This window comes from Desmodus rotundus, chromosome 3, assembly GCF_022682495.2.
Source record: "Desmodus rotundus isolate HL8 chromosome 3, HLdesRot8A.1, whole genome shotgun sequence".
NCBI classification, from domain to species: Eukaryota; Metazoa; Chordata; class Mammalia; order Chiroptera; family Phyllostomidae; genus Desmodus; species Desmodus rotundus.
Window position 1 is genome coordinate 181,202,936 of NC_071389.1, and position 27,043 is coordinate 181,229,978.

The 27,043-nt window shown below is 48.1% G+C and overlaps 1 protein-coding gene across 2 annotated transcripts in view; it reads left to right on the forward strand.

Annotated features, from left to right (window-relative positions):
- ANO2 (anoctamin 2) overlaps positions 1–27,043 on the forward strand; it is a 305,404-nt gene that overhangs the window by 106,284 nt on the left and 172,077 nt on the right. For both annotated transcript variants that reach the window (XM_045187067.3, XM_045187068.3), the window contains 3 exons: positions 4,850–4,905; positions 6,107–6,148; positions 12,987–13,051. In XM_045187067.3, the coding sequence (XP_045043002.2) occupies positions 4,850–4,905; positions 6,107–6,148; positions 12,987–13,051 (163 nt within the window). The remainder of the gene's footprint in view (positions 1–4,849; positions 4,906–6,106; positions 6,149–12,986; positions 13,052–27,043) is intronic.

The window sequence follows — 27,043 nt, forward strand, 5'->3', positions numbered from 1 at the left end:
TTGACTCTTCTTCACAGCTCTTTAAACAATTAATAAACAAATGAAGTTATTGGGAAAGATTGCCCAGAGCGGTGGAAGCCGAGGTCTTCCCAATGCTAGTTACATCCATTCATTCATTCTACAAATTTTTATTAAGTACTTACGACGTGTCATTTATATTCTAGAACTAGGGAGTGGAGTACTGGAACAAACAGACACAACGGACAGCAATTCCTGCCTTTATGGGCTTACTTTCGAGGTAACATTTGAGGACAAGAGGAAATAAGCCACGTGTCTGTCTGGCAAGAGAGAGACATGCAAAGAAAGCAAATAATACAAAAGACATGATGGGGGCCACTCCCGAGAATCAGTTAGGGTTCCAGCAGGATCAAATGACACACATCAGGAAAACTCAGGGTGGGAATATTAAGAGAGAGACCATTTACAAAGGTGTAGGTAGGGAATTTCTCTGTAATTTACCCCTGGAAGCAAGGGGTTATGGACTAATGCACACATGATGTTCAGAGACAAAATCTATTTGTGAGTTTGGGTTCTGCGTGGTGGTGGTAGCATGGGAGCCATCACAAACTTGGCCCAGCCCCGTGAGGCCTCCTGAATCATAATGTAATGTCAGCTTTCAGGACCCTGGGAGTTTACCCCGTCATGGAATGCCTTTAAATCGCACTTCACTATGGAAAGAAACCCAAGCCTCCTCGGTCACGTCGGAGAAGGACAGACACCTCTCCTGTCCCTCCGTATGGAAGTCATTGTTGCCTTTTCATGGGGAGAAAATTACAGATTGATGGAGCTACATTCTCATAGACACTTGGGTGTAAGAGCATTTACACAAATGTATGCTTTGGGCATCTCCTTTCCCCACTCAGGAGACGATGTCTTAATTATTTCGACTGAAGCCAGACCATGTTGTGTGCTGTAAACATCTGGTTTATCATTCATCCAGCTGAACTGGTTTATATTTTGTTAGAAGAAAAGGCTTTGGATTAAAGGCATTTAAGTAATTAAACACATGTCAAGACAATTTGGTGATGGGTAAATACAGTCTCTGTTCCATGCACTGTCTGGGGGCTCTGGTTTAGATTTACCTCCGGCTGGAGGACAAGGGATGAAAGCAGAATGCCGGGTGGTGTGGGCCCTGTTCTGCGGGGATCAAAACCAAATGAGTTTTCAGGAGTTCAGGACCATTCCTCTAAGTACCTGTCCCCAAGGAGCAGAGTTTCCTTTGAGTTTGGCCTGGAGGGAATAGAGCTGTAGTCCCTGTCACCAAATGCCATGCAGATTTAATGAGACTCTCTGGGAGGCAGACCATAAACTCTGCTTTGATTGACCCTTTGTGTCCAGGAAACCAGAGATGTCTCTGAAGTTAAATGCTGGGCCTCAGGTTTGTGTTATGAGTGTGTGTTTTCAGGTACCAGTCCTGGGCTGGAGCCCACCATACTCTGTCCCTTGGCCCCAACCCTATGGATGCAGAGGACCAGTGTTGTCCTGGCTGGATCAGGCTATTGCAGAGAGAGCTGGGCCAGTGCTGAGCAAAGAAGAAGCCCAAACCTTGTCTTTTGGGGACTATAGTTCTAACAGCAATAGGTATGAATAGGTACCTGGTGATTTGATGGGACTTAGGGATCAGTGAGGGGGTCTCCAGTGACCTGTGCTTCGAGCCGAGGCACTGCTTCTCTCTGCGGCCAGAGGGAAAGAAAAAACACCTCCCCCCGCCCCATGTGTTCTTCTTCCAGGCCCCCTTCTGGGAGTAAAGGAGGAGAGGCTGGGTCTTTCTCTCTGGGTGTAGAGTAGAGAGGAAGGACTATCAGTGTGATCCTGAAGAAGAAAGCTTTGCCATTATGGCCAGATGGATGGTGTGTGATGGAACCAATTAACCCGTTTTTGCTGAAAAGGAAAAATTTCAGAATTTCAATTTTCAAAGCAGAGACTCTTTTTAAAACAATGTTTGATTATTTTCTTCTTTCAAACTGATTTCCATGCTTGTTTGGGGGTAGAATCTTGGTTTCTGAAGTCTGTGGGTGACCCAAGAGGCCAAAACAGTTCCCATTCTTGGGTGAAGTAGATGCATAGTGACTTTTCAGCTTGCCGTGCCCCTCCTCATTCCTCTTTCTTTTATGTCTTATTCCCTCCCTCTGCTCAGCAGCCAGTGATTGGGGTTGACCATATGACCCCATCTGAAAAAGAGGAGGTCCATAGCCATGGGGGACAAAGACATGGTCCATGACAGCATGTGGGGGCCCTGGTGATCTGGGTTAGGATGGCATGAATCCTGTGGGATCCAAGGCCAAGAACCATTTGTTGGGCGTTCTGTTAGGAAGTGAACTAATGAACTGGAGTTTAAAGTTTCGTCTTCAGCATAGAGTGCCAAAAATCGAAATAGTGAGGAAGGCGGGTGCCTGTGATAAATGGGAAGGGTCGCTGAGGTAAGTTTAGCGCTAGGGTGGTTACTCTTAACAACCATTTTTTCTTCTTGTTCCCAGAAGGGAAGTAGGTGCCATAAATATGAGACAAAGGTGAGAGGAGAGTGCTCTCGGACCTCAGGCAGCTTGTAGACCTTTGGGAGACAAAACAATGAGCAAAAAATGTTCTAGAAGTGAAGTGAGCTGCCTGTTTTAGGCATGCACTGCAAAGGAAGCTTTCTTTGAGATGGGGGTGGAGTGCACGGCTTCAGACCTCCAATGATTTGAAATCTTTCTCAGGATCTGGCAACAGGACCCAGGAGTTCGGGCTGTCAGCCTAATTCTCTCAGACACTCAGCTACCGCGCTCAGCAAAGCTGAGATTAGCAGAAGAGTTCAACACCTGTTTAACTTTTCCCATGCAGTTTTGAGACTGTCTTCAGGGTGTATAACTGCTGCTGGGGCAACCATGGCGTGTGTGAGTGGGCGGGGGAGATTAGGTGGGGCTGTGCATGGGGTCCGGTCTAGTTGGAGCCCTACCCGTCTGTGATGCTTCAGCCTCTATCCATGTTGACAGCCCTTGTGTAGCTTTGAACTACTCCCACCCCCTCCCGACGTGGAACTCCTCCCCTTGATTACTGTAGGGTGGCTTCACATTGCTGTGGTTATGGCTCTTGAACTGATTAATGATGCTCAGAGTGAAATTGTAGTCGTGCGAGTAGGACAAATCTGCAGCTCATTGAGCCTCGAGGCACCCCTCCTCCACCCCTACTCCCTTTACCCACCCTGTGATCCCCCCTTCTCTGGAGTTATTTCTGATGTTTTATGTTCATGCCACGGAGGAAGCTTAAAATAAGGAAAAGGACTGGCCCTGGGGTGATGCTTCTGCACCAAATGCCCAGCTCTCAACTCGCTGGAAAGGGCCACTCCAGCTGAGTGCCCTTGGTGGCCTCCCAAGGGCCTTGGCTTCCACATGGGTCCCAGGGCTGGTCTTTCCCATGCCCAGCATCCTAGAACTGAGGCGAACAGACATAAGGTTTGTGAAAGAGGAGGCTGACAGAGGAGAGAGGATTGTTTGAGAGCCTCTGTGGTCTCTGGGCTTGTAGGTGGGGCCTTGGGTAGGAAGGGGAGGTAGAAAACCATGAATCTGTTGTTTAGACTCCTTATCCAAACCTGCCCTGGCTCCAGAGCCCTGAAAATGCAGATTTACTTAGAGTGTAGACATCATAAGTGTTTCCCTCCAAAACCAGTTTTCTCCTGTAACTACTATCTACAGTCTCTCTGGAAAGATTGATTAAGGGCAGGAAATGTGTTTGAGGCGAGGGAAATCTCGGTGCACCGGAGATTTGCCCCTCCTCCACCCTTCCATGATTACATGGGCCTCCTGGCATGGCAGGATCCTCCGTCCTGGAGTTGGTGAGAAATGATCCCTCCCATCTGGGAGCCAGTGACCCAGGACGGACTATTCTGAGTCAGACAGAACATACAGACCACTTTATAGTGGTCTGTATGTAGAACCATGAATGAAACAAGTAAATAACCATCCCTCCATGCTAAGTAGAAGGCTCTCTGTTGTGAGTATATTAGAGTTACAGGAGCAGAGCCCTTCATTCAACATATATTTAGTAGGGCCACTATCTGCAAGTGGTGTGAAATAGTATTGAGATTAAAAAATGAATTTCTTGGTGTGTGGTTTTCAAACTTAGTGGTCTCAGGATCCCTTTACACTTTTAAAAATTATTGAGAGTACCCAAAGGGCTTTTGCGTAAGTGGGTTATGTTGATCAATATTTATTACATTAAAAGGTAAGACTGAGAAACCCTGAAAGGACAAGGATGTGCAAACATACATTCCATTAGTGGTCAAGAGGATGGTGTCCTCATGTGTCACAGAACTATACAGTCTACTCGTGAGAGAATAGGAGTGAGAAAGCAAATGATATCTTTGTACTATTATAAAAAGTGGTTTCGACCTTATGAACCCCTGAAAGGGTCATGGGGGATTCTCTGGGTTCCCCAGACCACAGTTTGAGAACTACAGCCCCACTGCCCCTACCTTAGACAGCTCGTGGCCCACAGACTAGTCATGGACAGTAATAAGCACTGCCCTGTGAAGGACTAGGAAGGTTCCAGAAATGAGATCATATAAAGTGCAGTGGGTTGTTCTGAAATATGCTTTCATTGACCATAATTGTAGTAATTGATATAGTCATTCCTCTGCTATCATTGAACATAGATTCTCAACTGATTTCGGTGGCCATGGAGGTAGTGGTGCAGCAGGAGAGTAATTGGACGGGAGAGGTCTGAATGTGTGAGGACGGGAGGAATGCGAAGTGTGGGAAGGCGTATCTGATATCAAAACATAACGTTGGGTTGAATATCTATCAGCAGACAAAGGGTAAATCCAGAAACCCCTGCCCTAGAGTTACTGTTTGCATCTTCCTTTCTTCCGTAGGTATTAACTCTCTGATAGCAAACAATGTCTATGAGGCCGCCTACCCTCTGCACGACGTAAGTACCGTTTCTGTCGGCACGCTCTCTGTACTCTTAAAAAACTTGAAAGCCACAGGCGACGCAGTGGGTGGACATATGAGAAGTGAGGCAGGAGTGAATCATGACATTAAAATACCTTGGCTGGTTCTGGGCTGCTCATGACTGACCATAAGCCCTGGTTCGATTTTTGTCAGTTGCCTGTCCAGCTGTTTTCCCAATGGCAAAATGAACTGACTTTGTTTGAGCTTTCCCAACACTCCCTGCCTTTGTTTTGGGGTAAAGTGTGAGAAGACAGTTGGCCCGCAAGTGGTTAAAGGGACATGATGTTGGAGGGGAGTGGATGGTAGTGGAAGGAAAGTCTATGGCCTGAATGATACACAACCTGGACAATCAGACCCTTAAATAAATCGAAAGTGATGTTTTGTGTGACAGTTTTGTGTAGATGTGAAATTCCCCATCCTTAATATGCAAATATATAGTAAATGTCATTGAAATTTTTTTTTTAAACATTTTGAAGGAAATCTCTCAAGATTCCTCATACTATTGTTTGGTTAAGTTTTTTTTTTTTTTTTTTTTTTTTTTTTTTTTAAACAGATTGTAATTAAAGCTTTCCTGGATTGGAAGACATGTTATAAACATCCCATAATACAATGCAATACAATATATTCTTTAAGATGACTCACGAAGAACTTAACTGGCCCATGATTTAACTCTCCCATGGCTGCACTGTTGATATGATTGGTGACTTTTTTAGCACCTGTCACAGAGTTGTGCCAAATGAGATGACCAAGGTGGGGATCCCTGAATGCCTGAAGGAATTTCCCAGATGACAACCTTCTTCTCACTGATGTGTTTATTATGGGCCTATTCAAGGCTGGTTCTGCCAGTTAGGGACAAGGGTGGGCGGGGCGTGGCACAGGGTGGTTTCATGTGATGTGACCATTTACAGACACAGGTCGTGCCGTTGCTTCTGCTATGCGGAGGCGCGGGCTGGTCTCTGGAGCATCTCAGGGGCGTTGCTGTGTGAGAAGCTGTCTACAGGAAACATGGCAAGCGTTGATAACTAGGAAATGGAATGTCAGCTCCTTACCATATCATGGTTTTGGCCGTCCTTAAATGAGAATGAAAAAAGGGATGACGTTAGGAAATTAAAAACATTTTTTTTTCCTGTTTCTAATAATTCCGTTGGCTTTATGTAGCATGTCTTGCTCTCCTGCAGGGTGAATATGACAGTCCAGGGGATGACGTGAATGACAGGAAGGTAAGCTGCTTCAGGCTGCACTGAGTGCTCTGTGCGCAGCAGCCCATGGATGGGTGCGGGACCAGGTAGAAGCGTCCTAAGTGTTCGATTTATCTGCTTGTATACTTACAGCGGTTCTTCCACAGCTCCCCGCCCCCTGGGCACTTAGAAATATGAAGTCCACTTCTGGTATTGACGCGACTGTGTGCGTGGGGTGCTGCTGGTATTCAGTGCCTGGTGGACAAGCTATGCTAACCGTCTCACACAAAACCATTACCCCATTTCCTGATGAAGAGGGCCTTCACTGAGAAACACTGAAAATCCAGATTCTTAAATTATAGCTGACACACAGAAATATTGAGCACCTTGCCATAATAAATGGAAATAGGGCTTGGAATACCTCTGACTCTCAGACCCTGCTAAAAATGTATTGTTATCCATGCCGTTATATTTTTGGGGGAGTGGGGTCATCTTTAAGTTATTCTTTTTATCCCGTAGGCAGGCAAGTGCGGGATTGCCATCCCCAAATTTCAGATGAGAAATGTGGGGGAGAGGGAGGCTCATTCATGCTGTGTGTTTGCGTAGCTAGGAATTAGAGGTTATAGTTCGGGGAGGGAAAGGGTCCCTTTCGAAGGATCTCCCCTATGCCAGTCATGGCTCCTGACTGGACAGCTCTCTCCCCAGCCCTCCACTCAGCTCCCATTTCTTCTGTTTGCTGATGCTCTGGGAGCATGGGTGTGTCCCATTCCCTGCCACGGCCGGCCGGATGCTCTAAGGATCGCACAGCCTCCTTAGAGGTGACTGCTCCTCCTGGCTGTCAAGCCCTTCGTGCAGTCCTCCTGCGAAGCTTCCCCGGCCCTCAGCAACTCTGGTGAGCAGAGGAAGGTGGGCAAGGGCAGAAGGGGTGAGGAATTGAAGCCCAAGAAGTTTCCCTCCCCCCAACTCTGTTGTCTGGAAAATCGTTCATCCCCCAAGTTGCCTTTAGAGCAGCCTTCTTTTTATCCTGACTATTAGTCCCTGTTATGAAGTGTTAAGTATTAAAAACATAAAAGGTCTTTTCCAGAAATACTGCTGTGATTGCTTACACATGTCCCTTCTCTGCCTGCCCAGGGAATCTGCTCTAGTATTTCGATGTCTTAGCCTCATCTGTTTTCTATCTGATGCTAATAGTCTCGGTGTTTAATTTCCTGAAAAGTCCCGGATCAGATTTAAAGGAAAAAGAGGAAGCATTTCCCCCCACATCTCACCTCGCTCACCCCAACCATTTTTTGTCCTCCCACTCTCTAATTTCACATTCCTCCCCTTTAAAGAGTGATCACCACCACTGCCCACCTAAGAAACCTCCTGCTGGGTGGGTGCTGACCCAGCCTGTCAAGGCATAGCACTTTACAGGAACATTCCAGGGACCAGAAACACACAGCAACTCATGGGAGAAATCAGCCAGCCCTCTGTTATCACAGAGGCAGGGAGAAGCAAACTGTATACTATCCAAAATATATATGTATTTGTCTTTGCAATGATATTATATTAACAACAAAACCTTTCATCAAAACATTTTCCTCCCAGATAATGTTTTCCTTAGGCCAATAGAATTATTTCCCGTGCACAACCCAATGGGGCAAATGGGCAGAACCTGGGAGGCAGGGAGAGGCCAGTAGGATGAAGATACATCCTACTGGTGCCCGATTCCCATAGTGTAGGTCAAAAGGATGCTCAGTGAAGGTGGACCAGTGTCCTTGAAAGACGGGAGCCTCCTTTCTTGTGACTTTCCCTTGGGTTTGCCGGCAAACCCAAGGGAAAGTCACAGAGGAAAACAAGTCCTGGTGTTCTTGTTGTCCTCTGTCAGTGTCACAGTTAGGGAAAAATACACGTGGCGGTGATGGGGGATAAGAGAAACCATGAGCCAGAGTCAAGCTTTTTTCTGTCCATTTGTGTTGGGAAATATACTCAGCAAGGTAAGGACACTGGTTCCCATGTCCATAAATATTTGTCAAGTCAGGACTAATACCTTGGTGTCAAAAATCCCAGCCAGAGCTCTGCAGCTGGGTAAACACAGCTTCTTGTATATGGTGAGGGGACTGTTCCTTCCTGCAGTTTCAGTGGTAAACGGGTAGGGCCTGAAGGTATCCTAAAGAGGGAAGAGCCAAAACCGCTGAATATGTGCAGTATAGTTATTTGTTTTTATCACATCGTAATAGTCTCCTGTTCATCAAGAGGGCTGCAGGAAGGATGTGGGTTTGAGTGCAAGGGAGAACCCTTGACTTTGTTGCTGGGGGATGTGGGGAAGGTTGGAGGCTGCAGTGTGGGATGGCCTCTCTGGGGAGACTTTGCAAGAAAATCTCAAGCTGCCCATCCTGCCAGGGCCTGGGTGTTCTCCTTCACTCTTCCCTGCAATCCGTGGCTATTCCCACAATCTCCCAGAGGCCCAGGCTCCTTGTAGGCAGATCCCAGAGGCCCCTGAGAATGCAGCCTCCTTCCCTCCCAGCTTGCCTCAAACAGCTGTGCGGTCTCAGTGGAGTTGGCCCCAGCTAGTGTCTGGAGGGCTCTCTCTTCCTAATCTTGGAGGGTAATTGAAAAGAGGCTCCCTCCCTCTGGAGGACAGGGGTTCCCCACCTTTCTAGAAAGCAGGACAGCAGGAAGAAGGAGCAGCATGGTGTGGATGGGTCCCTCTTGGCTGCCAGCAGCCACCTGATTCCATATTAGTTAGACTTTCGTGGTTTTCTCACGCATCCCATGGAAGTGACTGTTAGCATCTTCTGAGGGCTGCCTGACCTTCACTGGCTCCCAGTGGCTTTCCACCCACTTACGGGGGGAATCCAAGGCACAACATTGGAATGATTTTAAATCCTTGGTCCTAGATTTTTCAACTTTTTGCAAGTGATTGTCTTGTCTAGTGGACAAGACAAAGTGACCCACTAAAAGGTGTGTAAAGATAGTCTGTCTTTCTGACAAAAAAAGATACTTTTCTTGTTTTTACATGATTTCTTGGTTTCAGTTGAATTTACCCTTCCTGTACAACTTCCATTGTACTATTACAGGAAAAGACTGAGATAGTTGAAGTGACTTGCCAAAAATTCAAACAGGTCACGGCAGGATCTGGGCGTAGAATTCCATTCTCTCCCATTCAGGTCTACCCTGTTCCTCGGTGCCTCTGAGCTGGCTGCAGTGGGCATCTTTCTGCCTGTCGTAGGTCCAGCTGCTCCCTGAGGAGCTTGTGGCCCAAGGGCTGGCAGTCTCAGACACCTTGCTGTGCTCTGGCATTATGAAAGGAACAGTTGGGTTCCTTTAGAGTCCCAAGAAATATTATACTGAAATCAACTGATCCACTGTCAAATGTGATTCCTAGGGAGCAGGGATGGCCACTTGTGTGCTGTGACCCTTCAGATGGGATGGTCCCTGAGGGCTGTTGCTTCCTGCCGTCAAGGTCTGGGGGGAGACCGACAAGCCTGAAATGACCCCTGGGGCCTCCCAGAGTAAGGCACTGTCTATGGAAAAGGAGCTGCAGACCTTCCGTGATATGCTTCCAGGCTTGGCCAGTTGGTGTAGAGGACATGCTGTAGTTCTGAGCAATAGAGTGGATTTGCTCAGTGCTTCATTAGAAAATTCTAGACTCTGAAACATTAAAGGGATTGTCACAAGTTACTGTGGTTGTCCTTCTGAACTTTCCTTACACCACTCTCATCCCTATGGGGCAGACTCCACAGCATGCCTCCCTTCACCCGGACTACTAGCCTGTTCTGGGACTCTGGAACCCACGATTAGCATGATCCACATGGTCTCCAACTATATGTGATTAAATGTTTGGAGAGGTAGGGAAGGGTCTGTAGCACCCTGTACCCCTCTCCCTTCCTACCCTGCAAGGATGTAGGAGCTGGCCTGGGCAGAGCTACATGGGTGTCCAGGCCTCAGATTTGCTGCTTTGTAGATCCAGCTCTCCTGCAGGGGCCACCCAGTGACTTCCTCCTCCGTGTCCATCTAGCCTGCTTGCAGCAAGCTCAAAGAGCTCTCTTGGTGCATCCTCACTCTATCCGCAAACTTACGGATACAGTTCTGTGCTTAGAGGGTACCACACTGATAAAGGCACTGGAAGATTTCTATAGCAGGTCTGGGATGCCACCAGGGTTAAGTCCTGTGAACTTGGCTCTCAGTTTGGGCCCGAACCAACTGGGTCATATTGGCTTCTTGGAGCATTTCTAGTTTTTCCTTCTAGGGCAGTGACAGGTAGGTGTTCTCAGGCTCAGGTTTTGTCTGGATAGGTGACTTTGGAGAGGAATTTTCTCTAGAGGGCAGAGCCTTTGAGGCAGGTAGTGACGTCCCACAGCCCTCAAGGGAGGACTTTGCCTGAATCTCCTGACGCAAGCTGGCCCTCCCTTTAGGCCACGAATGATGTCACCGTGACAACCAGGTGCTGGTGAGTCCAGGTTTTACACTGGGGAGAGAGAGTGAAAACCCAGGACAGTACAAATGCCTAAGATGAGGGGGAGAAGGAGATGTAATAATAACAATAAGATTAGTAGATGCCACCTACCTGAATGAGCATCGCCGAAACTCATGAATTCAGATCCATTATGCACATTGCACCCCTGTTTTGTGTTTCCTACCTGGCACATGGTGGTAACTGTGGGTGCAGTTTCCTCTCCCAGGATCAGTGTAGTTTCTGGTTGTGTTTTTGGCTGTTGGCGGAGATTATGACAATAAAAGTATATAGCCATTAAGTAGGAGTGCCAATTCTTATTTCAGTTTTCCTATCATGTCAAAAGATTCTTAGATGAAAGGATGCTTCCTATAGGGTGGATGTTGAACCGGATATACAAAATACCTGATGGGAGTAGCTTTTCCTTGACAGAATTACAGGTGTGATATATAAAGAGATGTGATGTATAAGGAGAATAAAGAGAGAAAAGCAAGCTAGCAATTGTGTTATAAGTCTGTTAATTGCAGATATATAATCTGATTCTGCTCTAGTGCCTATTCAACATGGCCATGTAGATGCTGTCTAATGATGGTTTATTACAAAATTACTTCATTTACTTGTGGATGACCTGTGCAGCTCGCTGGTCAGGTACTTAAACTAAAAGGTGGTTTGCCTTTTGGACTGATACACAGGTTTGTCCACATGCCAGTTCTGCTAACATTGCTGTGAAAACATCACAAGATGGCATGGCCTGATATATTTGGGGCATTATTTTCTCCCTTATCCCCTAGAATGTGTTCCACTCAAGTTTAGCCCCCACCCTCCCACTGAAACAACTCTTGTCAAAGTCACCAGTGACCTTCAAATCACCGAATGCAGTGGTTGCTTCTGCTTTCTCACCTGACCTGACCCATCAGCAGCGTTTGGCACAACTGGTCATTTTCTTCTCGTTGAAACCCATTATTTCGTGGCTTCCTAGACCCCACACACTTCTGGTTCTCTTCCACATCACTGGCTACTCCTCTGTCTCCTTTGCTCTTCTTCATCCTCCCCTTGACCACTAAACATTGGAGCGCCGTGCGCAGAAGTCAGGCCTCTTCTCCACTCTCCCTTCCCTGGTGGTTGCACCCACAGCTTAATGACTTTACAAATCATCTCTTCTCCCATAACTCCGAATTTGCATCTCCAGTGTGAACTCCCCTCTAAACTCTAGACTTTTACAGACAGCTGCTTACTCAATATCCCCAAGCGGATGCCTAAAGGGCATCACAAATAAACACATCCCAAACTGAACTTTTGGTTCCACCATTCTTGACCTGCTGTTATCATGGTCTGCCCCCCTTCAGTAAGTAGAATCACCATTTACTCAATTGCTCACAACAAGTTCTCATTTTCTTTCATTCTATATCCAACCCAACAGTGAATCTTATTGACTCTACCTTTAAAATAGAAGCAGAATCAACCACTTCTTGCTCCTCCCACTACCTTCATGGTTCACGGTACTGTTGACTCTTCCCTGGACCATTCCAATAGCTCCCCTACTCATATGCCAGCCCTCGGCCTATCCTCCTCCAGCAGCCAGAGTGAACTGTCTACAGTCTAAAGCAGACCATTTCCCCCTCACTGCTGCAAATCTCCTACTGGCTTCTTCTAAAGTCCAAAGATTTGAGCATGGCCTCCAAGCCTCTGAATGGCCACCCCAGTACTTTCTGACATTATCTCCCAGTATGCTCCCTCTATTCTCCCCAGGACACACCACATGTGCTATTTTTCAGGGTCTTTGCCCAAGAAGAGTGTTCTTTTGCCTGGAACGTTCCCTCACTTCCTTCAGCTCTCAGCTTAAACATCACCTCTTCAGGGAAGCCTTCCCTTGCAATCCTATCTAAAATAGTACCAACCCCACTCCCCCCTTTCATATTCTACTCCTTCACCTTGATTTATTTTTCTTCATGGTATTTATACGTCTTAGATGTTTATAGTAAGTTTGTATCCACACACCGGAGTGTAAACTCCATGAGAGCAGCAACTTTGTTTGGTTTGCTGCTTATCCAGTGTCTGGACAGAGCCTGGCACAGAACGGATGCTCGATAAATACTTGTTAAATGAGTGAATAAATGAATGTCAGAGCTCATTTCACTGGACTAAGCAAGACAAGGGACTAAAGAAGGTGGAATTGTGATGACTAGGTGTAGCATTGCCTTGGAGCATGATATTATTTAAGGAAGAAGTCAGGTGTATAGTCTCCTGTCTTTGGACGTCTCCCTTGAGGATGTTTCATGAGAATTTTCCTAGAAACTGGACTTTGGAAATTCAATTTTGACTTTTTTGTCATCCAAATGAAGCCATTAGGGTGGCTTTGGAGGGTAAAATCTTAACTTTCTAGGATAGACAAAGGTGAACAGTTGCTCCCCCCTTCTAATCTGTTTCTCTGTTTTTCTTGTTTAGCTGCTCTATCAAGAATGGGCACGCTACGGAGTGTTTTATAAGTTTCAACCTATTGACCTCATCAGGTAAGATGTGGGAGGATATTCTTGGGAAGACTCTAGGGATGTAAGTCCTGAAAGATACCTGTCAACCGTCTTAGCTCCTGGCAGACCATTGGTCAAGCAGAGGGAGGGGTCTGCTTTGCTAGGCTGTATGATTTCCGTGCTGTGTCTTAGGGAGAGGGAAGCAGCTCAGGGGCAGGAGGGAGAATGGTGGCTGTGTGAGGCAGCAGATAATGTAGATTGGTACACCATGACTTCTGTCTTGAGGTCCTTCAGCACTGTGGTCTCCCTGCACACTCTTTTGTGGGGAGGGAGGGGCACATGGAATTATATCTCTTATTACTGTCCTTCGTATTTGTCCTAGAGAAGGATCTGGTTGAAGCAGATCCTTGGGTTATGCTCAAGTGACCACGGTGTTGACCAAGAAAAGGGCAGACCTGGAAAATCACATGAGGAATAAACTGAGAGGGAATGTGGCCTTTTTATGGCTTCCCCAAATTAGAAGGGAGGGAAGACTGGGTCCTGGTGTCCCTTCCTTCAGTGCTGCCCCTAACATGATGCTCTGTTACCTTAAGAATTTCCTCAGCTTCTACAGAACTTTGGTGAACAGTGCTTTTAAAGAACATACTAGAATGCGGTAAGTCTGGCTAGCATAAATTGAGTTGAGGGCTCTAGAAACTCCCTGAGTTCTTTGAGCTCCGCCTCTTTCCCAAAGGGAACATCGGGAGGCAACACTGTCAAGTGGGAAAGTGCTGAGCTGAGAGTCTGGAGACTGGTTCTCGGCCAGGCCTGGCCACTAGGGGCTCTCTATGTTTCTTTGGGCAAGTCACTGTCCCAGGAACCTCAGGACCCTGGTTGTCCTAACCTGGGCAGCTGAACTGAGGGATCTGTGAGGATACTTGCTAGAGCATGCTTACTTGGGAAAGATGACTCTCAGCCCATGACTGAAATCACGGACGCACTGCCACAGCGTTGCTGTGGCTCTTCTAATGAACTAATTAATCAGCACGAAAGCACAGAGAGTGTTCCTGGCTGCTTGCCCTGGGCTGGGACTGTGAGAAGGGCAGGAGCCAGAAGGATTGAGTCCAGAGGGAGGAATTCCAGCTTCTTCTTGGAAGAAGAAAGCAGCCCGGGGGCCACAGTATGGGCAGGTTCACCTCCCACTCAGAGATGTGAGGGCCTTTCCAGGGAACTGGGAGCTCGGTTGGACAGCTCTTGACAACAGGTGTTGGTTCCAGCTGAAGACCGTTAGCCGAAGTGCAGTTGACCAGTGGGGTCAGGAAGCAGAGCCACTGGGTGCCTGTGACTGAGGCTCCCTCACCCAGCGCCTCCCAGGCCCTGGCTGCCTTTTCTGAGGCAAGGGCCACCTAGACTGTTCTCTGGGCCACACCAAGGCTGCTTCCTCCGTGCCTGATGGGCTTTGATCTTCCTCTCTGCATCTCAAGTGGCCACCCACTCTGTCGCCTGTTTTCTCCAACTACTCGTTTGTTTTTAAAAATATGATGAAAAAAATTAAAAATTCTCCTTACCAGAGAGCCCGGTCTTTTCCCCAGAGACTTCAGGTGACTGCCCGCCAGCTAAGTGGGAAATGGCTCCAATATGCACTCAGCTTTGGCCACCAAAGCAGCCTCACCTGCAGGGGAAGAATTGCCTTTGGAGCAGAGCCCTGCTCTGGGGCCTGGCGGTTCCTGAGCACGGAGAGCTCAAATCTGTCTAGACGGGGCACAGTGCACTGTGGAGCTGGAGGCTGGCCACTGCTCCTCATGGATCAGATAGCTAGGGAGCTCCCACAGCCCTGGGCTAGGCCAGCAGCTGGGACAGGATAGGACAGGACAGGGCGGGGGGGGAACACTGCAGCCTCAGGCATCAATCAGATACTGGCTGGAGGGAATGGACACTGGGTAGTGTGTTTGGGGAGTTGTTTACCCAGTGACACAAGGAACTCCCTGACCTCACCAGGCTGCTGAAAAGAGAGACAGAGACAGTAGTGGGGAGAGAGGGAAGGGGCAGGGGCTTTAGGGGCAAAGGTGGGTAAGCAGAGACAGGGAAGCCAAGAAAAGGCAGCTGGAGGGCTCAGAAAGAGAAACCTGGGGTGGAGAGGTAGAGAATGGCCACCCACAATCAGCAGGTGCCACCCTAACCTTGTTTCACACTCTCTTCCGAATGGCCCATCTCAGTGTCTCTGATTCTGTCAAAGTGATCTCTTTTATCCTCTTACCTGCCCTCTCTCTCACTGCCCACTTCCCAGTCTGATACCATGCCCCAGGGGCTTCTTCAGCACCGGTTCTCCCTTCCTTCACTTCTCCATCTTTCCTGCTGCGAGCTGTCAGGGCTGCCCGTGGCTGCCTTCCCTGAGCCACCGCTGGCCCCACACAGTGACGGGGCTGTCCCATTACTACTTACTAATGTGAATTCTACCCTTTTTGTGCCTCCTGCACCCATATGGTCTGTGTTGAAAGATGGACAGAAGCAGGGGAGTCTGATACAAGTGGAGTGTAATCCATTCGAAGGCCTGGCAGAGGTATTTCTCCCTATTACCTTGGGCACTTGGCTCCTATGGAACCCTAGTGCCCCGTCCCCACCCATGACAATCTTTTGGACCATTCTAAAGCACTGAGAGCTCATTGGGGGTGGGAGATCTGTTTGCGTTTGGAAAGCCCCAGGACTAGGTGTCCTTCCTTCTCAGGCCTTCAAGCCTGAACTTGAGATTTGGAGTTAGAGGTTCCTTTCGTAGGTGGTGAAAGTGGGCAGAGAGGAAGCGAGATGCCCTTCCCTGCACCCCTTGCCCCTGGCTGCTCCCGCTGCACCTTCAGTCATGCCCAGCAGGCTGCACTGTGAGACTGCTGATGTGTCTGTCTCTCCAGCCCAACGGGGCTCTCAACCTTGGCTCTGCTCTAGAAACCTCTGGGCCTGCAGGCCTGCTCTGTGTGTGTGTGTGTGTGTGTGTGTGTAAACAGTTGCCTGGAAAGTGCCCAGGTATCCAGCAGGGACCCACTCACAGTAGATTCTTCCGGGAACCTCCAGCTAGCAGCACTTGTGCCCTGGCAGAAACATGGTTTGTGACTAAGACGATGAGGGACAGGATGTCTTAGCTGGAGGGAAATGGCTCTTCTAGTCCTTTAGGACCCATGCGAGGGTCCTTGTTACCAGAAGAGTAGATTTCTGCCTGCGCTGCTCTGGGCTAACACACCAACACCCCAGGAGGGAAATAGTCTTTATTTTCTGGGGAACCCGGGGCCTTTTGGGTTTGCACAGGTACAACCCAGTGTTCATCAGGAACATGACCTGTCTTTTCACTAAAATTAGTGTCTGCTCACAGGCTGATTTCCCTAGCTGGGAGGTTTGATATGAATGAGACGAAACAGACTTTAAACATCTGAGTTTGATTTAGCTCCTAACTATACTTTGCTGAAGTTTGATGTACAAAACGTTTATTTTTAAGCATCTGCCACTGCCTGCCTATGACAGACAGCATGAGGAAGAGGGGGTCCAGAAGTCTACTAGGCTCGGGGGGGGATTACAGCACACTGATTTGGGGAATTCACAAGGGGATCACTCAAGGGCAGCACGCACTACACTGAATCAGGAGTACAGCCTGGAGAGGGACCAGTGGCTCTCACTCACTCATTCCCACCTCTTTCAGGGATGCCCACATTATGAGTGAGCCTTTCTAAAAATCAGGGTATGAAACCTGTCCATATGACAGCTCTGGAGTTCTCTGAGAAATGTTCTGGCTTGAAACTCTGAGACATGAACACTTCCACAACAACCTGAGACCGATGTCTGCAGGATCCTACCATCTCAAGAGCCTCCAGGCGTCATTTGTGGACAGCAAGAGTGTCCTGTGCTGCTCCCCTCCCCCACCCTCCTGCACAAGTCCCTACCGTCTTAGACTCCCAGCTCTCTCCAGCCCTGCCCATAGCGAGTCCATCGAGGACCCTGGCATCACAGGAATTGGCTTTCCCTCCTCCTACTGCAAGGCAGATGCTCTTGTTCTTGCCAGAGTTCTCCAGGACGTCTGCGAGAAGGCTGTGTGATTTGACTCGTCCCTCTGGGTCGGTGGGTCTCTGGGCCCCATTTGTACCATCCTGAAATGTGACCCATCCACTCCCTCCAGGAGGGAGATGGAGGGAGCCACATTTCTTCTTAGGAGGCTTCTCAGCAGGCCCGGCTGGTTTGGGGGAGGGAATGGGGAGGAAACAATGTTAATCAACCTGTGATTAATTATTTCCTGAGCCCTGCTGCCTCCTCCTTGATCCTTCCCTGGGATTTATAAAGGCCATTCAGCTCAATGCAATAAATATTTACTGACGCCTACAGTGAGCAAGCCTCTGTGCTCGGAAACATGGGTGGTGCAGCAATAAGTCAGGTGAAGTTTGTGCCCTTAGGATCTCTCAGTTATGTAGGAAGACAGACATGCAAGAGAGGATGAAGTGAGGGCTTTTAAGGACTATAAGTATAACCATGATAATAGAGGACAACAGAGGAAGAGTAATTGCTGCTAGCACAATATGGGAGGACTTTCTGGAAGAGGTGGCACTTGAATTAGAAATGTTGCTTTCTGAAGGACTGAAGTTACAGGTCCTGAATGTGTCTTCATTGCCAGCTTGGGCTGCACCGTGTGTGGATTTCCTATGTAGCTTGATATTGGTGGCCAGAAATCACATTGACCCAAAGTCTGATTCTTCTGACTGTTAACTGGAAGTGGTAAGATCAAACACTTGACTTGCAAACCTCACCTGTATGGATTCTGTGCTAGCCTGGTCCACGTACCTTGATCTGCACTGTAAGTTAGCAGAGAATCCAGGGCTGCAAAGAGGTGAGCCTGGATCCAAGAGAGGAGGCTAAGGAAATGTGAAGTGTGGGACTGGCACCTTGGTATTTACACAGGCCTCAGAACTTGAAGTATTAGATTTAGCCAGGAAGTATTTTTCAGGCTGGAAAGAACTATCTTATGGCCCTGAAGATTCTTCTTCTTCTGTATCTGAGGGGGTAGGAGTAGAGTTGACCAAGAAAAGCAGAATCGAGGATAACAATGTTCTGTGCTGTTACATTCTGGCCCATTTTACAGATCAGAAAAATAGGTCAGGCTGGTTATTAAATCTGGCTGTGAAGAGGCTCTCTCCTATTCTCCTTTCTCTCTCTTCTCCCACTAATGGTCACTCGCTTCTAGTTTGTACCTCCTGGAGGGAAGGCCGTTGGCCTGTGGCTGGTCAGTGGATAAGCAGTAGGAATATATGATACTCTCAGCTCCAGTCCAAGACTGCACCCAAAGTCCATCTCAGTCCTCTGAAGGTGGCCTCTGAAGCCTCAGAACAACTTTCCATAGGTGGTGGCTCCTGTTAGATCCAACTTCTAAAGTCTCCTTCCTGTACTGTCTGCCATATGGTACAGATGATGGATCTCAGAAGGCTACAAATGGGCTCCCACAAGTCCATGGGCAGAGTGGGGAAGGAAAGAGTTACTTGTCTCACCAGCTGACTGCTTCCTTGACTCCCTTAGGTTTTGTCCTATTTTCCAAGGAGGATCAGAAGCTGATATTAGGCTGAACATGTATGACAAGCTTTCTATTTTGTATCCACTTGGCCCTTGTGTGCAATAAATTCTCACTTACGCAGACCCCTGGGACCACACCAGAGCATCGCAGAGGTGGAATGAGTTCAGAGGTCAGCCTCCTCTGTGCCTGGCCCTGGGATGAAGGAGCAAAGTGTTCCTCTCCCAGCATAGTTATTTAGCAGATTCTCAGTCCCTGCTTGACTTTTCATACAGTAGGGAGCGCCTTGCCTCAGGGGCAGCTCGTTTGTCTGCTGGACATTTCTAGCCACTAGAAATGGTCACGGAGCCAGAGCCAGAGCTCTGCTGACTGCCCTCCTTCTGTTCTAGTTTTGCTCCCTGGAGCCCCAGGAACAAGAGTACTCTGTCATGTAGGTCAGTCCTTTAATTATTTGAATATAGCTTTTGTGTCAGTAACAGTTCTCATATACCTGGGCTTTCTTTTCTCTAAACAAAACACTCCTGGACCTGTGTGCATGTCCTCGTGTGACACGGGCTCTTTGAACAACCTTATTATCACGATCGTCCTCTTTGGACTCACTGGCCTGGGAAACTCAGAGCAGGGTACTTCCATACACATCACCTGGTGTAGTTAAGTCCACACATGTTTTGTACTGGCCACATGTCAGACACTGGTGCTGGGGGTATGCAGATGAATTAAGCAGGACCCCATTCTCAAGGAGCTTAAGTTCAAAGTCAAATCTCCAAGCTTGTGGATGACCACTGAGCTTTCCTGGGAAATGAAGGGACAAACTGATGGGAAAAATTTTTCAAAAAAGTAATTGTGAGGATGTAGAAAACCAGCATATAGAAAAGATCATGGGGGGTGGGGTAGAAACTGACCCCCCAAACTAGTCCTCCATGATGATGGGCTCAGGGGTATCAGCTTTGCCTTAGGCAAATTTGTTGGGGGAGAGTGTAGCTTTCTGGAAAAAGCCATTTGATGCATTGTAGCAGCCACAGACCCTGGAAATTCTCAGAACCCTTCTGGTAGAGGTCACAGGTCTGTAAAGGAGTACCCTTACATTAGTTCCCGTACAGGGAACTAGTGCACACAGCTGTATATAGAAGGGCAAGATCACAGGGAACGGCTTTGAAGGGGTTCACATCTCTGTTTAGTGTGGTTGATGATAGAAAAGTGAGGCGACAGGATATGTGAGTTTTGAGGAAAAGGCAGAGATTTGAAGGAGAGAAGAAATATGGTTGGGGACTTACACGATTTGGGTTAGGGCTGAGAAGAAAGCACCATGGCTGCGGGAAGCGGTTGGAGGAGACGTTTGAGACAGTGTGGAGTCGGAGGCCTAGACAGAGGGACCATGATGATGGGAACAAGAAGAGATACTGTCAAGTGGTTTCTCTGGAATTTAGGCAGGTGGCAAAACAAAGCCTGCTAGGGCTGCAGGGCTTATGTACTCCAGCTGTGAGGTCAGAGTGGACATATCGGAATTCAGTTCTTCTCTCGCCTTCTCTCTTGGGAAACTTCGGGCAAGTCCTTCAGCCCTTTAGGACCTGGTGCAATTCCTTGCCTGGCAGAGGTGTTGGAATCTTCGCGTCTCCTCCACAAAGCTGGCGATGGCAGGTGTGATCCTGTCTGTGAGAGTCAAGAACCTGAGGTAGATCTGAGGGACTGATCTTGCCCTAGAACGAGCTGGGGGGTGGGAAACTAGCATGTGGACAAGGAGTTACCATGGACACGGCCCAACTATTTGATCCCATAAGCCACTGTTTCACCACGTGTCTCTGGAACCCCCGAGCTCCCCGTTTCTGCTAATGATATTCCCTTGAGTGATGTTCTCCACCCACACCACATGGGTATGTAACCAACATAAACACAAAACGTCTTAACACATGGAATAACATCGGTGGAACACACGTTACAACAACAACCTCAAGATAGCTATATTTAATTAGCCCGGCACACCCAGGCTATTCGCACAGGCACATGCCTCTGTTTTAGAAACGGAAAACCACAGCATTTTGTGGGTCTGGAAGTCACAGACATAGCAAGAAAAACAAAACAAAACTTCAAGATCCCTGCCTGGGAGACTGCTGTCCTCCACTACCTTCTTGGGATCATCTGAAGGTATTCAAAGACATGGGTAGTTGGGTAACTGCCCAGGATTGCTGTCTGCCCCTGGCAGGATGGTTGGCTCAGTTGTAGAGGGGTTGTGGTGCTCAGCCTGTGTCACCCAGCTCAGCAAAGGGACTCAGAAAACCCTCCTTGAGGGCTCAGGATTCTGGGTTGTTGGCTCGGCCTCCTTGGTTTCTTTCATAGACTCTGTATTAAACTGACGAAGTCAGGAGAGACAGAGAGGGGATTGGAGGGCTGGGATTTTGAAATTTTTATTTGGGCATTTTAGTCTGGAGGAGGGTAAGAGCAGTGGCTTAGTTTCCAGCTCTTATTGATTCTAACAAAATGGCAGTATTTCTTTAGGTGGCTATTCTGCCCAGTCCTCAGTGTTTGGGCAGGAAGGCAGGCTGCTCAGTGGAGAGAAGTGAATCAGCCATAGACCAAGGGTATCTGTTTGCGCCATTCAGGGGCATTCAACTCCCTGGAAGCCCCACCTGGATTCTTCTTGCTGGGGTTCATTCCTTTCGTTGTTGCTCATTCTCCATGCTTACCCCATGGTCTATTTCACTTCCTGTCACATCTGTGAAATCACATCCCCTTTGGATATACGAGACCTTCTCTGAAGGTTCCAGGGGTGTCCAACCTGTGGCCCATGGGCCACATGCAGCCAGTATGGCTGTGAATGTGGCCCAACACAAAATCATAAATTTACTTAAACATTATGAGGGTTTTTTTGTGATTATGTGTCACAACATATTTAATGTGTAGCCCAAGACAACTCTTCTTTTTCCAGTGTGGTGCAGAGACACCAAAAGGTTAGGCACTGCTGGACATCTGTAGAGGTTGAAGTTAAGCCCTTTGATGATCCAGCATCCAGCCAGAAGCATCTTTATGGGGACAGTGTGAAAGGTATAGAAGGAAGAGCCCCCAAACTCAGAATTCTTACCATCCAGTTGGGAAGAAAACTCAATGTTTTGGAAAAGAGTTTCAGAGGACTTATAACTCAGTTCAATTTAACCCAGTTCATATATTGAGTACCTTCTCCATGCCAGGCACTGTTATAGGCACTGGAGTTAAAGTGATGAAAAAGGTAGATATGGACTGACCTTGGGTAATTAGATAATTTATCATCTAACCTGGGACACTCTTGGGAGTGAAAGTGAGTACTGTTAATAATTATGCTAAGTGTACTGGTCAGTTATCACAATAATGCTGCATAACAAACCACCCCCCAAGTCAGCAGCTTATAACATTTTCTTGCTCTTGTGTCTGTAGGTTAAGTGGAAAAGCTCTCTTCAGGCTGAGGGTTGGCTGGGCTTGGCTCCAGGCTTCAGATTGTGTTCAAATCCCCATAGATCTTCTCACTCCTTTGAGATCAGAAGCTATCTGGGCAGGTTCCTCTCATGGTGAATCACAAGAACACAAGGAAAGGAGCGGAAACACAAAGCCTCTGAAGGCATCACTGGCATCACATCCATTAGCATTCTATTGTCCAAAGTAGTCGCATGGCCAGGCACAAATACATGCTGCTGGGAAGTATACTCTTTCCTAACAGGAGAGGACTTAATCTTTGCTGAGTGACAATGTAGCAACAGGTATAAACCAGGATCATCCTAGGAATAACTGGGCCTGTGAAGCTTGTGATCCAGCAGGGAAGGCAGATAGTATGTAGTTATTTGTAAGTGTGACATGGGTTACAATAGGAGATGTGGGGTACAATGAGAATGCAGATATAGGGCTTACTTGGAGAAGAAGTAACATTTGAACTAAGATTTTATGCATGAGTGAAAGTAAGATGAGCCAGGCAAAGAGGAGCAGAATAGTGATGACAGCTGACATTACATGGTGCGTCCTGTGTGCCAGGTACTGTTACAGCCCTTTGTGTTTGCTAACTCACAACAACTCTTTGGGTCAGAAGCTATTATCCTTAGTTTATAGTTGAAGACTTGAAACACAAAGAGGTTGGTAAGTCACACAAGGCCACACAGCTAGTAAGAGGTAAGAGTTGAGCTTTTAGGTCCAGCTCTGGAGTTGGTTCTCTTCACCACTGTGTGTATTGCCCCACTGCTGGAGGAGGGGGACTGGGTGCTGGAGCATCAGGTCTGGTGGTCATGATGGGGACCAGGCTGGGGTGAAGCAGAGGCCAGGTCCTGCAGGACTTTGGACTTTATCTTAAAGAAAAGAGTATGTCTGAAGGGTTTGGCTTATGTGGGTGCACGTGTGTGGGTGGCATTGGCGTGATCTGCTGGCTCTCACTTTTAAGGACATGAGCCTCTTCTGTCCTTAAGAGTTGTCCTTGAGCCTTTTGGGCCTTCGGCCCAAAGAGTTGAGCCACTAGCAAGGACCTGAGGCTGTACATTATGTGCCGAACAAGATGGAGGGACCAGGTGGAGAGTCTGGGGAGAAGAAACACTTTTCTTCCTGGATGTCTTCTGTCCTTCTGAGAGGACCTGTAGGCATTCTAGGTCGTGTTGGTCTCTGTGCCAGTCTCTTTTATTAGCCTCACCATTTCACACCCTAGCTAACCTGCAAGTCTCACGAGATTGTCATCAGTGCGTGGGAATCAGCTCTCCCTGTTCACCAGTGGTGGGGGTGACCATCGCTGGCTCAGTGCTCTCCCCCACACTGACCATGAGCCAGTGCCACCCTGCCCTTGGTGCGCACCATCTGGCTGAATCTTCATGGCAACCCTGTGACGTTGACACAGTTACCGCCCCCATTTTCAAGATGAGGAGGGCACTGGAGCACAGAGTTGATAAGTCACTTGCTTGAAATCTCAGGCAGTATGGCTTTAGGGTCCATTGTCTTAACCATTTTGCTACACTTTGAGGGTGGAAAACCGTGTTAGTGAGGCACACGGGCTGCTTCCTAAGAGGGGATGGTGGGGGCTGGTGGATGGATGTGGTCAGACATTCAGATGGGATAGTGAAGGGACTCTAGAATCTTTTAGAATAAAACAGATATGATTGCCATAGATTATGGGAACTTAAGAATTTTAGGTCTGGGGGTCCTCGAGTACCATCCTCTTATTTTATAAAAAAGAAACCAAAGTCTTCTAACAGAATTAATGAGGTAGAGGGACAGAAGTGTTATGTCTGAGGCCACTTCTAAATAAGGAATATTTAATCTGTGTTGCTATAACCTGCTGACATTTAATACAGAGAGATGAGCTGGGAGGTAGAAGTATGTGTGGGGTTAGAGGTGGGGGATGATGCTCTGGGAAGGTTGACGTACCTGCTACCTTCCTCACCTAGCAACAAGGGGATTGGGCTAGGTGGTCTATAATATCCCTTCCAAGGTCAACTTTCTAGACTCTACTAGATAGAATCTGAAGCCCGAAGCCAGTCTGGGGGAAAGACCCAAGGTCTCACAAGGAGGCAAGTTGAACTAGGGATTGGAACCCAGGAGTCTGGACCCCAATTATGGACTTTGTCTATTGGACTCACCACCACCTGGGACACCCCTGCCCCCATCTACCCCAACATATTGGATTTCTGTTTTCCTCTCCCCCTTCCTGAACACCCCCATCTCCGTTTTCTTTTGCCTCTCTGGCTTTGATCACATCTGGAGCATTTTGTAGAGTTGATGAGTGTGTGTTTTCTTGTTAGGACACATGGTGTATATCAGAGGCACTTAAGAAGGTCTGGACAAGTGGAAAAGTCTGCGTGGCATCTCAGGAGCCTCTGGCCTGGAGTGTTGATGGCAGCTGCATGACAGGGGCCTGGCATGAAGGCCACTGACTCTAGGGGAAGGCCTGGAGGCTCAGCCTGGGGACTGGTGCTCCAAATGACTTGGAGTTGTCCCAGTGGGGCTGGTGTAAGGGAATTATGTGTGTATGTTAGTGGGCCCATGCCTATATCTGCATATATGTGTAAGAGGACTGGGGGGGCCCCTCTGCCTTGTTGCCATGGGATGCTGCCCTCAGGGCTTTGCTCTCTATGGTAAGTGGGGCTCTGATCTGCCCATTTGCACAGTAATATAAACCAATGGTGTGTCACCTATAGGTAGACCGTGGGTGATGAATGTGACATAGGGTAGAGAGGCAGGCAGAGCAGCTGTGCCTGTGAAAGGTGACAGTCATTTCCAGTGAGCCAACCAGCAGGACCAGTGACCAGTGTGTATGGGTGAGATACAAAGTGGGCTTCCCATAGTGAATGAGCTGGGAACACACCCAGCCCTGTGTCCCTTGATCAGAGTTCTCTTTGCTGTCCATTACCCTCTTGGTGTTGGCCTTTAATCCTCAGAGTCCTGGGCTGAGATCACACTTTCCCTACTTTTCTTCTTTCTCCTTTCTATGGGTGGAGGGGTGGGGGGTTGTGTGCCCAGCCAACTCTGTTCACTGTTCATTTGGAGCCTGACTCCTGACAAGGAGTTTCAGAGCTCATCGTGGCCCCCTGAAGCTGCCTCCTCAGCCCTCCCTGAACCCTCCCAGGGCCCAAGGTATTTATCCCCAGTTTTCCCAACTATGTGCTTCTTCCTCTAAAACTCTGGTTTCCTTGAACTTTCTCCTTTTCCCTCCACCATTAACCCTCAGGCTTTATTCGTTTCCCTCCCATCTCCTTTCCTTATCCATCCATCTGAGCTACCCTGTATCTGTCGGTTCCTAGTGACTGCAGACTTGGGGGCAAGTCATCCCATCTGGACCTGCTGAAGGTGAACTTGGAAAGTGATAGAAGTATTTTTAGGCCCAGGGTAGGGGTGGTGCTGGGGAATGCCACACAGAATTCAGCCCGGAAGGTTGTTTATGCTCTTGGAACTCTAACAGAGAACAGCCCCATCTATCCATGGTTCAAATTAAATTGCAGATGCCCTTGAACTCAGGGTTAGGAACGTAAACAACTACTGGGTCATAGACTTCAAGCAGTGAACAAGCTTGGCAGGAGAGAGGCCTAGTGAGGGCTGGCAGTGGATGGATTTTCCAATTGATGTTTTTCCAGGAGGCTTCCCCGACTGTGGATTCCAGGCATCAGAGCACCTCTCTTGGCCAGCACATCTGGGAGTGTGACTCCTCCCTGGTTGTGAGACAGTTGTGAGAGGAGAGAGGAGAGATTTCCTAGTCTTTCTTCCACTGAATGTGTCTTGTTCAGGGAGGGGATTTGGAAAGAGGGTGGAGAGCTGAGTGAATGGCCTGGGGAATCGCACCATGAGTCTGACATTTAGATTCCTGCTGTGTCACAGAGTCCCAGGAGCCTGGGCCTGGGCCTGAGCTCAGGATACTGTGATGAGGACTCAGCCTGCAGCCTCCCACAGGCTGTGACTTGCTCATTGATTCACTCCACATTTAGAATATTTGATAATTCAACAAGCAGCAGTACTGTGGCAGGAACCATCCCAGGCAGTGGTGATGAAAATATCCTGCCCCTCAAGGAGCTTATAGTCAACTTGGAAAAAAGATAACTCAGCACATACTACAGATGGGTGAGGAATGTTCGGACAGAACATGCGCAGTGGGCCCTAGGAGAGACGAGAGAGGGCTCCTCAATCAGTCAGAGGAGACCTCCTGGAAGATACAATGACAGAGCAGAGTTTGAATAAAGACTTGATGTTAGCCCTGGCCCGTGTGGCTCAGTTGGTTGGAGTATCATCCTGTAATCAAAAGTTGCAGGTTTGATTCCTGGTCAGGGCACATACCTGGGTTGTGTGGTTGTTCCCACATGATCCCCTGTCCAGGCATGTATGGGAGGCAACCAGTCGATGCCTCAATGTTTCTCTCCCTTCCTCTCTCCTTCCTTCTCTCCATTCCTCTCTTTCTAAAAGCAATGAAAAAAATGTCCTCAGATGAGGATTTAAAAAAATTAAAAAAAAAGATGATGTCAGATAGGGAGAGGAGAGGGGGATGGGTACTCCAGGCACAGAGAAGAGCATGAATTAAGGCATGAAGTGCTGAACACAGCACAGTCATTTGGGATTGCAAGAAGCTGAGTGTGGCTGGAATTAATACTATATATGAGGGGAAGGTGGGATGGAAGGCAAAAATGTTAGGCAGGCATCAGATCAAGAAGCCAGTCTAAAATACTTAGCTCAAAGGATGTGGAAGGATTTTAAGAAGGAAACTGGTAAAATCAGACTTGAAGAATGCTATTGGAGGGATAGAGAAAGTTCCCCTAGTTACTTTCTCCAGAAGTATGGCTGAGCCAGGGCGAGGCAAGGCCTTGCGGAAGTGGGCCATAGTCTGGGTCTCCAGTGGGGAAGAGGGTGCCATGGTGGGCTACTGAGTTGTCTCCCCTGAGCAAAGTTCCTTCTGGGTCCTTGTAGAGGGAGACTTCAGATGAGGAAACTGAAGCTCAGGGAAGACTGACTTGTAGCCGAAGGCCAGTTGCAAATTAGCTGGGGAGCTGGGGCTTCTGAGTGAAAGCTACACAGGGGTAATGACTCACAGTGTCATTACTTGC